Source organism: Oncorhynchus masou, chromosome 29 (genome assembly GCF_036934945.1).
Source record: "Oncorhynchus masou masou isolate Uvic2021 chromosome 29, UVic_Omas_1.1, whole genome shotgun sequence".
Taxonomy (NCBI): Eukaryota; Metazoa; Chordata; class Actinopteri; order Salmoniformes; family Salmonidae; genus Oncorhynchus; species Oncorhynchus masou.
Genome location: NC_088240.1, coordinates 46,892,892 through 46,907,114, shown reverse-complemented (window position 1 = coordinate 46,907,114; position 14,223 = coordinate 46,892,892). Strand labels below are relative to the sequence as shown.

The 14,223-nt window shown below is 42.3% G+C and overlaps 1 protein-coding gene across 1 annotated transcript in view; it reads left to right on the top strand.

Annotated features, from left to right (window-relative positions):
- The window catches only part of dnah7 (dynein, axonemal, heavy chain 7), a 213,750-nt gene that overhangs the window by 48,253 nt on the left and 151,274 nt on the right, over positions 1 to 14,223 (top strand). The window contains exon 20 of the mRNA XM_064945130.1: positions 4,277 to 4,470. Within this exon, the coding sequence (XP_064801202.1) occupies positions 4,277 to 4,470 (194 nt within the window). The remainder of the gene's footprint in view (positions 1 to 4,276; positions 4,471 to 14,223) is intronic.

The following is a 14,223-nucleotide window of genomic DNA, read 5'->3' as shown; positions in this document are numbered from 1 at the left end:
TTCAACCCATATCTGTGAGTGGAAAGTGGTACTACTATTTACATAACCATATTTGCAAGAGATCCCAATGCATTTCAGTGGCTATATACTTAAATGGGAAAAATTCAGGTCGCTACTTATTTTCAAGGGTGTAAGATAGAAACTTTAAAACTGCTGACGGGTCTGGAATAGGTTGCTTGTATACAGCTTTTTGATATCATCTATACTTTCTGAACAATGTTTTAAATGGGCATACTTTTTTTTAAAGTCACATACACCAGATAAGTGCAGTGAAATGTGTTGTTTTACAGAGTCGGCCATAGAAGTACTGTGCCTCTGGAGCAAATTAGTGTTAGATGCCTCAGTCAAGGGCACATCAGCAGATTTTTCACCTTGTCGGCTCGAGTATTCGAATCAGTGACCATTCAGTTACTGGCCCAACGCTCTAGCCGCTAGTCTACCTACCGCCTCAATCCCATTTGCATTCGCAACTGCTCTTGAACAGTTAAAGATACCAACACCAAAACAACTTTAACATGTGCAGACTGTCACTGGTACTGTTGCTCGAAGACATATTTTTTTATGCTACTTGTATTATTCACACTACAACCATAGTTGCATGAATCCCAATGCATTTCAGGGATAGACTTGAATGGGATGAATTCTGTTTGCTACTAATTTGCAACCATTTAAGATGGAAACACCATTCAAACTAAGAAAACGTGCAGACTGGTCTCGAATAGCTTTTTGAAACCATTTATACTTTTTGAACTATAACCATTTTTAAATGTGTATAAAAGCTCCATATGCTTCAATGGTACATTTTTGGATTCACCACGGCTCTTGAACCATTTATGTTACAAACATGAAACCAACATTGAAATGCGAAGACTGACTAAAATTAGATTGCTTGTCAAAAGCCTCTTGATACTATATATACTTTTGCAACTATAACTCCATAGACATCAAAGGCAACATTTGGATACACACTGCTCTAGATCTGTTTCAGCTAAAAACACCACCCAAATGTTGACATGTGCAAACTGACTTTTTACTACTATTCATACTTCATAAACTATAAAGCTGGTTGTATCCACATTCATTTCAATGGTGGAATGCAGGCTTCAACATTCTAAACTGAAATCCACTGGCACAAACTTTCAGAATGTTTAAATTAAAGGATTTTGAGAACTTAAAAGCACATGATATGGCTTTTGATGATATAGTGATCTCTCTAGCCTAATATACTAGGCCACTATAATTCACTATAATAACTCCACACCTACAAACCACCATCAATTGACTTTTTGGTCCAGACACTGACAGTTGGATCTACCAGCCACATATTATTTTGCCATAATTACACCAAAAACAAAAACAGATGTGTGCTTTCTATTTTTCTAAAACAGGAAATAAATTGCTAGTAAGAAGTAATGGGGTATATTGCTTAATTTCATTTCATTTTTGTGACCTGTGTCTTTCAACCAATGTTTAAAATAAATCATTTAAGGCCTCCCAAGTGGCGCAGCGGTCTAAGGCCACGTTGCAGTGCTTGAGGTGTCACTACAGACCCGGGTTCGATCCCAGGCTGCGTTATAACAGGCCGTGTCTGGCGCACAATTGGCCCAGCATCGTCCAGGTTAGGGGTGAATTTGGCCGGGGGGCTTTAGTTGGCTCATCATGCTGTTACGACTCCTTGTGGCGGGCAGAGCACCTGCATGCCACGGTAGTCAGTTGAACAGTGTTTTGTCTGACACATTGGTGCGGCTGGCTTCTCGGGTTAAAGTGGGCGGGTGTTAAGGAGCACAATTTGGCGGGTCATGTTTCGGGGGACGTATAACTCGACCTTTGTCTCTCCCGAGCCTGTTGAGGAGTTGCATCAATAAGACAAGATTGTAATTGGATATGACAAAATTGGGGATTTTTTTAAACGTTTAGATACAATAGTAAAAACAGATAAACAACTGGACATCAAGAATCAACAAAGTGCCCTGCCACAAAAGATAGAGTGATATGGTTATTACAGTTCACGGCTCTATTCAAATACTTATTTTCCACCATAATTTGCAAATAAATTCATTAAAAATCCTACAATGTGATTTTCTGGATTTTTTTTTTCATTTTGTCTGTCATAGTTGAAGTGTACCTATGATGAAAATGACAGGCCTCTCTCATCTTTTTAAGTGGGAGAACTTGCACAATTGGTGGCTGACGAGATACTTTTTTGCCCCACTGTATCTACATAGGCGTACAGAGACCCATTTTCAGCACCCATCACTCCTGTGTTCCAATAGCACGTTGTGTTAGCTAATCTAAGTTTATCATTTTAAAAGGATAATTGATCATTAGAAAAACATTTTGCAATCATGTAAGCACAGCTAAAAATTGTAGTGCTAATTTAAAGAAGCAATAAACCTGGCCTTCTTTAGACGAGTTGGGTATCTGGAGCATCAGCATTTATGGGTTCGTTTACAGGCTCAAAATGGCGAGACAGAGAGCTAGTAAGATTTCATTATTTTTTTTTCAATTTTAATTTTCACCTACTTAGTTTAGACTACTCAAACATCCGGCTCAAACAGAGATGCTATGTTACCTAGCTGGCTATTGCTATCCAACACTGTAACTCTTCCAAGTCAAGGTAAGCATTTGGTTTTATGAATTTATTGCCACCAGAACCAGCTGGTTTAACTGCTAAACTGCTTGCTAACTGTACACTGTACTGCATGATTTGAAGCGGTGACATGGCTGTGTGTAGCGATTAGCGTTTATAATATGAAGGTATGGCTTGGAAGTTTTTTTTTGCCTGGTCACAGACAGCTGATGTGTTGTGCACTGAAGTGTACAAGCGAGGGGAACGGGGAGAGGAGGAGAGCGCATAGATGTGAGAATGAATTATACCTTGATCTGGCTGCTATGAAAGTGAACTGTGTTTGTGTGTTATCAGGGGTGAATTCATTCCGCCGATTCTGTAGAAAACATTTCTTAAACGGAACAAAACTGTTTGTTTGCAACTGTTGGACTAACAGATCAGCTAGATGCAGGCAAGATTGTGGAAGGCAGTATTGAATGTGTCAATGTCATTACACCTTGATTGTTCAAATGTATCTTGACCTGTGCACCTACGTTGTAAACTTTCATTCATAGGCTAATTTGTAACAACCTCATGATGGGTATATGGAAATTATGAGTATCATGTAGTAGCCTAAACCTATCAGTGTTAGCATTGAGCTGTAATAGAAATAAATTATCATCCTCCTCATCTTAAATGGAACCGATTGCCACTGATCTCATAGTATCAACGTTGCTGTGTGTTTGAGGTTTCTTTTTGCAGTCTATGGTTCGAGGAAACTGCAGACACGGAGATCTTAGCTATTGGATTGGCCAGCGGTAGGTCCTATAAGTGAACTTGACTTGCTCTACACATGAAATGGCAAAAAAATGGGAACACTTTGCCTTCCCGGTGCTAGGGCTGCTGAATAAAGTTCACTTACCGCCAACAGCGGGAAAAACATTAAAGAAATAGGAACGCAAAGCTTTATCATTAGATTCGGATCGACTGGTTGGTGACCACTGATATAGGAGAACAATGAAAGTATAATAAGTGTTTTAATGATAGGAAATTACCAATATTTCATGAATATACGTTTTTAGGAGTGATCCATGCTCAATTAAGCACAATCATTAGGTGAGATAAAAATGTTCAGCTGCCCCTTTAAGGGACGTGCCGTTACCGTGGTAAGTTGGACACTTGCTTGTCTGTGATGGAAAAAAACTCAGACGGCAATGTCTTCGTAGCAGCAGACAGTTGGAGCAAACAACTTAGTGTGTGAAGAAAACAATGTCAGGCCAAGAAACAGAATGACAAAGTCACACTTTAGTAGCCTTTCTTGTCAATTCCAACTTCTACTTGTGGCCTGTTCCCAAATGCTCTGTGTGACCACCCGCCAACGTGCCTGGTGAAATAGATATTCTTACCCACCAATGCCAAATTCTACCCACATTTGGTGGGTGGCGGGTGCAAACTTACGACCTTGCAAACCACCCCAAAATGGGTCACTATAACTAACACATAGCCTATGAAAACCGTATTACTACCGTTAATGCCATTACTACTACAATTTCACAACCATAAATACTTCAAGACTAGCAAGCACACCACATTTACTTCAGTACATGTCCTTTTCTAGTTACTACTAATTTAAGTCCAAAAATTGATGTTGCAACTGCAGATTGCTCCTTTAAATACAGGTGAGGCCCAGATTATTGGAAATATTAAATTTCCCTCTATTCCTGACAGGACAAGCACGTGCTGGCCGTGGTGGCCATCGACCAGATGCTGGAGAAGCTGAAGAAGTCAAACGAGTTCCTGGAGTTGATCCTGAAGGGCCTCAATGAATACTTGGAGAAGAAGCGCCTCTACTTTCCACGATTCTTCTTCCTGTCCAACGACGAGCTGCTGGAGATCCTGTCTGAAACTAAAGACCCCACAAGGTAAGAGCACTGGCATTAACCTTATACCCGTTCAGACCTGGGTTCAAATACTATTTGAAATCATTTTAAATACTTAATTGGGCTTGAATGAACTTGCCTAGCACAATGGAACCAATGGAATAGCCTTAAATAGCCTTAAAACTCTGTCCATCTGGCACTCCAGGCATGGTAAAGCAAATGCTAAAATGACTTAGTCCTATCCGTGTGGGATTAACCCTATTTCACTAGTGCGTTACAGTGTAAATTATGCGTTGTATTGTAGCATTGATAGGTGGGTAAATGGAAGTAAACAGTATGATTTGTATTTCCTCCCGACTATGAGAGGTGCCCAAGCTTTGCAGCAATGTAAACTCTTTGTAAATCTATCCCTTTAAGTCGTAAAAGTGGGTTATTTTTGTGGATAAAGTGTTTCTTGCCCAAGGTCCTAGAGTGTAACTCAACTGAGGCAGGCAATCACCAGCTTGATTGTGACACTGCTGAAATGAAATTGATTGCTCTTGAAAAATCACAGCTCAAGCCTTTGCTGTAAGACTTCAGGGACACACTAACCACTTGTTAGGAAGAACTGAAAAACACTGAACAAAAATATAAACGCAACATGTAAACTGTTGGTCCCATGTTTTGTGAGCTAAAATGAAAGATCCCAGAAATGTTCCATATGCATAAAAAGCTTATTTCTTTCTAATTTTGTGCACAAATTTGTTTGCATCCCTGTTAGTGAGCATTTCCTCTGCCAACATAATCCTCACATGACATGTGTGGCATATCAAGAAGCTGATTAAACAGCATGATCATTAAACAGGTGCACCTTGTGCTGGGAAAAATTAAAGGCTACTCTAAAGTGTGCAATTTTGTCATACAACACAATGCCACAGATGTTTGAGGGAAAGTTCAATTGGCATGCTGACTGCATGAATGTCCACCAGATCTGTTACCAGAAAATGTTGTGTTAATTTATCCACCGTAAGCCGCCTCCAACATCCTTTTAGAGAATTTGGCAGTTTGTCCAACTGGCCTCACAACCACAGACCATGTTTAACCACGCCAGCCCAGGACCCCCACATCCGGCTTCACCTGTGGGAAAGTCTGAGACCAGCCACCCAGATAGCTGATGAAAGTGTGGGTTTGCACAACCTAAGATTTTCTCCACGTAACCGACTTCAGTGGGCAAATGCTCACATTTGACAGCCACTGGCACGCTGGAGAAGTGTGCTCTTCACAGATTAATCCCTGTTTCAACTGGACTGGACAGATGGCAGATGGATTGTTTGGCGTCGTGTGGGCGAGCGGTTTGCTGATGTCAACGTTGTGAACTAGGGCTGGGCGGTATACTGTATTTTACTATATACTGGTATTGATGCACATACCGGTTTGGGTTTTTACTTTACCTTCTATAATGGTATTTGATTGTTTGGTTTGTTGACTCCACTACTTGAGTCATCTACTCTTCTCTTTCTCTCTCTCTCTCTCTCTCTCTCTCTCTCTCTCTCATGCTGCTTTCCTCACAGACCTAGTCCCACTCCCAGTCACTCAAGGAGCGCATTTGTTGTTGCTTGACCATTAGATGCTTTCGTTCAGTTTCCATGGTCAATGCAGCACATGCAACAATGTTGAAGACAACGATGTTGTTTCCACTTTGATCTTAATATAAATCCACAAGCATTTTATAATTGCAATATTAGTTTGTGTTTCTTATATCTGCAAACAGCTATATATTTTGTATTTTCTTTGCAAGTTATGCTAACTTGTGTTAGCCCCTAATGCTAATCGCTAGTTAACTGGCTAAAAGTACTGAGGCCTAAATTAGCATGTTGTTTGTGCAACAGTATCTTCTAAATCAAAGAGGAACAGGCGAAGCATGAATATGTTGGCTGTATGAATAAAGTTTTAATGTAGCTAAAGATTATAAGGTCCCCTAGGAAACACGGAACATTTGGTTCCTAACCTGTCACATTAACTCGTCCATTGCATTTTAATTTGTTGTCATGTCAAACAACACTGTATTCAAAGTGCCCACTTAATTCTAATCTAACTATATAATTATAATAAACATTATATTTCCATGATTCCAAAAGTTTACCCAAGTGTTTTTTATCTAAATCACAATTGCAACATTTGGTTAAAAATAAGGCCTAGTATTTTTGCCCATATCATGGCAGTGTGGAAATGATCTCAAATGAGTGCAGGAAATGCAGAAATTGGTGGAAATGCAGGAAATTATTTTCGGTTGAAGTTAAATTGAACAGTATAAAACAATCTGAATGGTGAAAGACCCATTTAAATAATTTTGAATATATGTGTTGCCACCCTAGGGTCACGCACTACTCATAAAGAAAATGTAGAACTTTTATTAATCAAAAACATAAAATACCGCCAAATACCGTCATACCGTCTAAAATTAGAAAAATACCACGATATGACATTTTGGCCATATTGCCCAGCCCCATTGTGAAACAGAGTGCCACATGGTGAAGGTGGGGTGATGATATGGGTATGCATAAGCTATGGACAACGAACACAATTGCATTTCATCTATGGAAATTTGAATGCACAGAAATACTGTGACGAGATCCATTGTGGTGCCATTCATCCACCGCCATCACATGTTTGCATGATAATGCACGACCCCATGTCGCACGGATCTGTACACAATTCCTGGAAGCTGAAAATGTCCCAGGGTCTTTTATGGCCTGCATACTCACAAGACATGTCAACCATTGATTATGTTTGGGATGCTTTGGATCGATGTGTATGGCAGCGTGTTCCAGACCCGCCAATATCCAGCAACTTCACATAGCAATTGAAGAGGAGTGGGACAACATTCCACAGGCCACAATCAACAGCCTGATCAACTCCATGTGAAGGAGGCCAATGGTGGTCAGAACCGATACTGAATGGTTTTCTGATCTACACCCCTACCATTTTTTAAGGTTTCTGTGACCAATAGAAACATCTGTATTCCCTGTCATGTGAAATCCACAGATTAGGGCCTAATGAATTTATTTAATTTGACTGATTTCCTTATATGAACTGTAACTCAGTAAAATCTTTGAAATTGTTGCATGTTTGGTATATTTTTTAGTTCAGTGTATATTTCGGTATTTGTGTGGGTATGATCTTAGCTATATCAGTCATGGTATAGCTATCGGTCAGTTAGTTAGGTTAAGTGTTGGACATCACCTTTGGTTGCATTGTATATGTGATATCTTTCCATTTTTATTTCTCACAAGTGCTTTATAATGCTTAATTTGAAAGCCCAACATTGCAGTAGTATTCAATATCAAAATAGTTTAACTAATAAAAAACATGAGAAATAAGAAATAAGACTGGAAGCTATGCTACAGGAAGCTAAATCTCATTCCAAAATCCTGGGCATTAATATGGAGTTGGTCCCCCCTTTGCTGATATAACAGCCTCCACTCTTCTGGGAAGGCTTTCCTCTAGACGTTGGAACAAAAGCATTGGTGAGACTGGGCACTGATGTTGAGCGTTTAGGCCTGGCTCGCAATCAGCGTTCCAATTCATCCCAAAGGTTTTCGATGGGGTTGAGGTCAGGGCTCTGTGCAAGCCAGTCAAGTTCTTCCACACCGATCTCGACAAAACATTTCTGTTTCAACCTCGCTTTGTGCCCGGGGGCATTGTCATGCTGAAACAGGAAAGGGCCTTCCCCAAACTGTTGCCTCAAAGTTGGAAGCAAAGAATTGTCTAGAATGTCATTCTATGCTGTAGTATTAAGATTTCCCTTCAATGGAACTAAGGGGCCTAGCCCAAACCATGAAAAACAGCCTTTCCTCCTCCACCAAACTTTAAAGTTGGCACTTTGCATTGGGACAGGTAGCGTTCTTCTGGCATCTGCCAAACCAAGATTCATCTGTCGGACTGACAGATGGTGAAGCGTGATTCATCACTCCAGAGAATGCGTTTCCACTGCTCCAGAGTCCAATGGCGGCGAGCTTTCCACCACTCCAGCCGACGCTTGGCATTGTGCATTGGTGAGCTTAGGCTTGTGTGTGGCTGCTCGGCCATGGAAACCCATTTCATGAAGCTCCCGACGAACAGTTATTATGCCGACGTTGCTTCCAGAGGCAGTTTGGAACTTGGTAGTGAGTGTTGCAACCAAGGACAGGCTATTTTTTACGCTCTACATGCTTCAGCACTCGGCGGTCTTGTTCTGTGAGCTTGTGTGGCCTACCACTTCGCGGCTGAGCAATAACAGCACCCTACAGTTCACTGGGGCAGGTCTAGCAGGGCAGACATTTGACGAACTGACTTCTTGGAAAGGTGGCATGCTATGACTGTGCCACTTTGAAAGTCACTGAGCTCTTCAGTAAGGCTGTTTTGCTGTCCATGTTTGTCTATGGAGATTGCATGGCTGTGTGCTCAATTTTATACACCTGTCAGCAACGGTTGTGGCTGAAATAGCCGAATCCACTAATTTGAAGGGGTGTCTACACACTTTTGGTCATGTATTGTATATACAGGTTTTCCTCTAGGATTTTGTTTGTGCTTTGCTCTATTCTGTTTATTTTCATCCTAAAAAAAACTCCCTGGTCCTTGCTGATGACAAGCATACCCATAACGTGATGCACCCACGACCATACTTAAAAATATGAAGAGTGGTCCTCAGTGATGTGTTGAGTTGGATTTGCCCAAAACATAACGTATTTTATATTCTGGACATACATTTTTTTGCCACATTTTTGGCGGATTTACTTTAGTGCCTTATTGCAAACAGGATGCATGTTTTGGAATATTTGTATTCTATACAGGCTTCCTTCTTTTCACTCTGTCGTTTAGGTTAGTACAGCTTCTACCCCCGATAAGACTCCTGAACAGCTAATCAAATGCCCCCCCCAACCCACACCTGTCACGCCCTGGTCGAAATATATTATGTTTATCTTCATTTATTTGGTCAGGCCAGGGTGTGACATTGGTTATTGTGGTGTGTTTTTGTCTTGGGGTTTTGTGGGGTGTCTAGCATAGTCTATGGTGATTATCATTGTCTCTGATTGGGAACCATATGTAGGCAGCCATATTCTTTGAGTGTTTCGTGGGTGATTGTTCCTGTCTCTGTGTTTGCACCAGATAAGGCTGTTTTCGTTTTTTTGTACGTTAGTTATTATGTTAGTTTATCGTGTTTAGTTTCTGTATTAAATAAAATGAATCACAACTACGCTGCATTTTGGTCCGCTCCTCCTTCCCACAACGAAAGCCGTGACAGAATCACCCACCACAACAGGACCAAGCGGCGTGGTAACAGGCACGTGCAGCGAAAGGAGGAATGGACATGGGAAGACGTTTTGGATGGCAAGGGTTGTTACACTTGGGAGGAGATACTGGCTGGAAGAGATCGCCTCCCATGGGAACAGGTGGAGGCACTTAGGAGAGCAGAGGCAGCCGGAGAGAGGAGCCCGCGATACGAGGGAACACGGTTGGCTAGGAAGCCCGAGAGTCAGCCCCAAAAATTTATTGGGGGGAGGCTCACAAGGAGTATGGCTAAGCCAGGTAGGAGACCTGCGCAAACTTCCTGTGCCTACCGGGGGGCTAAAGAGACCGGGCAGGCACCGTGTTATGCTGTGGAGCGCACGGTGTCTCCAGTGCGGGTGCATAGCCCGGCGCGGTACATACCAGCTCCTCGTATTGGCCGGGCTAGAGTGGGCATCGAGCCAGGTAAGGTTGGGCAGGCTCGGTGCTCAGTGCTCCAGTGCGCCTGCACGGTCCGGTCTATCCAGTGCCACCTCCACACACCAGTCCTCCGGTGGCAGCTCCCCGCACCAGGCTTCCTGTGCATGTCCTCGGCCCAGTACCACCAGTGCCAGCACCACGCATCAGGCCTATAGTGTGCCTCGAATCTCCAGCGCTGCCGGAGCCTTTCTCCTCTCCTGCGCTGCTGGAGTCTCCCGCCTGTTCAGCGCTGCCCGAGCCTTTCTCCTCGCCTGCGCTGCCGGAGTCTCCCGCCTGTTCAGCGCAGCCAGAGCCTTCCTCCTCTACAGCGCTGACAGATTATCCCGCCTGTTCAGCGCAGCCAGAGCCTTTCTCCTCTCCTGCGCTGCTGGAGTTTCCCGCCTGTTTAGCGCTGCCAGAGCCTTCCGCCTCTGCAGCGTTGCCGGAGTCTCCTGCTTGTTTAGCGCAGCCAGAGCTGCCAGCCGGCATGGAGCAGCCAGAGCTGCCAGCCTGCATGGAGCAGCCAGAGCTGCCAGCCTGCATGAAGTAGCCAGAGCTGTCAGTCTGCATGGAGCAGCCAGAGCTGTCAGTCTGCATGGAGCAGCCAGAGCTGTCAGTCTGCATGGAGCAGCCAGAGCTGTCAGTCTGCATGGAGCAGCCAGAGCTGTCAGTCTGCATGGAGCAGCCAGAGCTGTCAGTCTGCATGGAGCAGCTAGAGCTGTCAGTCTGCATGGAGCAGCCAAAGCTTTCAGTCTGCATGGAGCTGCCAGTCTGCATGGAGCTGCCAGTCTGCAAGGAGCTGCCAGTCTGCAAGGAGCTGCCAGTCTGCAAGGAGCTGTCAGTCTGCAAGGAGCTGTCAGTCTGCAAGGAGCTGTCAGTCTGCAAGGAGCTGCCAATCTGCAAGGAGCTGCCAGTCTGCAAGGAGCTGTCAGTCTACATGGAGCAGCCAGAGATGCCAGTCTGCAAGAAGCAGCCAGAGCTGCCAATCTGCATGGAGCAGCCAGAGCCTCCAGTCAGCATGAAGCAGCCAGAGCTGCCAGTCAGCATGAAGCAGCCACATGTACCTACATGTACATATTACCTCAATTACCTCAACTAACCTGTGCCCCCGCACATTGACTCTGTATCGGTACCCCCTGTATATAGCCTTGCTACTGTTATTTTACTGCTGCTAATGAAAGGCCTAATGAATTAATTATTAATTTATTATACTTATCTATTTTTTACTTAACACTTATTTTTCTTATAGCTGCATTGTCAGTTAAGTAAGCATTTCACTGTACGGTCTTCACCTGTTGTATTCGGCACATGTGACAAATCAAATTTGATTTGATTTATTGTGGAGTAAGTACAATGTTGTTGATCCATCCTCAGTTTTCTCCTATCACAGCCATTACACTCTAACTTAATGTCAATATTGGCCTCATTGTGAAATCCCTGAGCAGTTTCCTTCCTCCCCTGCAACTGCACCTGTATCTTTGTAGTGACATGGGTGTATTGATACACCACCCAAAGTGTAATTAATAACTTCACCATGCTCAAAGGGATAATTATTGTCTACTTTTTGTTTTTACCAATCTATCAATAGTTGCCCTTCTTTGCGAGGCATTGGAATACCTCCCTGGTCTTTGTGTTTGAGATTCACAGCTCGACTGAGGGACCTTACAGATAATTGTATGTGTGGGGTACAGAGATGAGGCAGTCATTATAAAGTCATGTTAAAACGCTAATATTGCACAAAGAGTGAGTTCATGCAACTTAAGTGACTTGTTAAGTACATTTTTACTCTTGAACTTTAGTGTTGCTATAACAAAGTGGTGAATACTTATTGATTCAAGACATGTCAGCTTTTCATTATTAATGAAGTTGTAAACATTTTTTAAAACACATTTCCACTTTGACATTATGGGGTATTTTGTGTCATCCAATGAAACAAAATATAAATGTAATCCATTTCAAATTTAGGCTGTAACACAACAAAATGTGCAACAAGTCAAGAAGTATGAATACCTTCTGAAGACACTGTATATAGAGTCAGGAATAACAACACTTTGTATTTTCTTAAATAAACAAAAATGAACTACAGTAACTGTTGGCATTTCAGTTTCCCTCTGAACTGAAACCGAACCGTGCCATGACCCCAAAACCGCAATACCTACTGAACCGTTACACTCTTGTCAGAAAGCCATGTTTCAGAAAAACAGAATATTGCATTTACAAGAGTCTCTTTGAGGGAAGTGGTGGCTGGTTTTCTCCTCTCCTTAGTCTTACCAGGACCCCAGCACTCCTGCCTTTTTTTCGACTGCGTTTCCTCTTTTGTAGCCCGAAGATTTGGTCAGAGGAGATGAATCGAAGCCCAGGCAGATGAATCGAAGTTGATGCCGGAATTTTGTTTATTAACTGCCGATGTTCAAAATTTTTTGTTAATCATAGGAAATAATAGCAGGCACATTTTGAGCAAAAAAAGTAAAGATAAATGCCAAAGAATAACAAAATAGCAAAGTCGAGTTGGAGCATGCAAAAGACGGCTGACATACAGTACGGTGCCATGTCTGTTATTGTGTATCAGATGTTAGGGTTATTTATACAATAGATAGATGCATTGTAGCGGTTGGTCATACAGAGGCTTTAAAGTAGTGATGGCATTTGAGTTCCTTCCGTAGTGATATATATGGGCATATTTACATGGTGTTTTTCACAACTCCTGTTCAGAGAATAACCTACCAAAGTATAATATGAACAGAACACACAAACTTGGCCACTACATACACTTCATTCAGCAAAAAATAAATGCTCCGAACCACCTCATCAAGACTGCTTAAAAGAGATGGGAATAAAGAGAAGAAGAGAAAAAGTTGAGGCTTCGAAAATGAAAATCCTGTACTTACTGTGGGAATTTTAATTATATAATGTCTTCTCCTCACGACACTCTGCCCTACTTACTCCACTGTAGCTCCCTGAGTAGGCGAAAGGCTGATAAGCATGCCTTGTCTTATTTCACCAAAGGTATGTGGTTTATAATGAATGTGATTTCAGACAAAGGAGGCTCAGCCCTTTTTCTTCTGTTTCTTTTTTCCCCTTCTCATCCACTACTGCCATGAATTTCATTAGCCTCATGTCGCCTCGTGCAGTCACTGACTTTTCTGAAAAGACAGAATTTTCCAAACACCTACGGTAGTTTGATTTTGGTAAGGCGATGAATCTGTTGCGAGGCTGAATAGGACCTAGTGTGCCGTCTTAAAGCCCTTTTGAGCAAGGATGTGCCATTCTCCCATCTGTAGAGCTTTACAGTAGTTCGTTCTGTATCGAAGTTTCGCCAGACCAACCCAGTCATCCCACACAACCATTTCATGCAGCCACACATTTTCTCCAACGCTGCTTGGTTGCTTTATGATTCATTAATATTTTTTAAATTAACGACTGTCCTTTTCTTCAGAACTGTTTTTATTTTATCTTTAGTGTTCGACTTCAATCCAACACAAAATAATGTATTGCAAAGTAATTTGTCACCGAAAGCACAACAAAACGCTTAAGCGTGGTGCGTGTGTCGTATTTGAGATTTGATTAGTCTCTTTTGTGTTCCTCGACTGGTGGTTAGAGGACAATCAATAGCTGATTATCATCATGATTAGGCCAGATGCAATAGTTTTGTGTGCGGTGTGAATAGCAAACATTTTGCTGATTTTCCAGGCAAACCCTTGCATGCAATATAATAATCACGAGCAGTAGGCCTAAACGAGATGCTCCTACTGTGGCAGTGTTATACAGATAGGGAAGGACATCTAATTGTGGGAAGTGATGCATGGAAAGCAAGGACTTTGTCACCCAGGAGGGCCAAGATAAATAGGCTACTTTCTCACATTTGTATTATGCCTTCTATTAAGGGTATGATTATTCCTAAAATTTAAAGTTTGTTAGTTTTGTGGCCTAGGATGATCAAGCAGTGTAAGCAGCTGTGTCCAAAAAACATACACCGCTGCATGGGTTTGTTTACATCCCACTGCTATTTTAGCACATTCTCTCCTCTATCTTTCCTCTGTATCTATCCTGTCCAATCAACATCAAAAAACATGTTTGGCAGTTTTGATA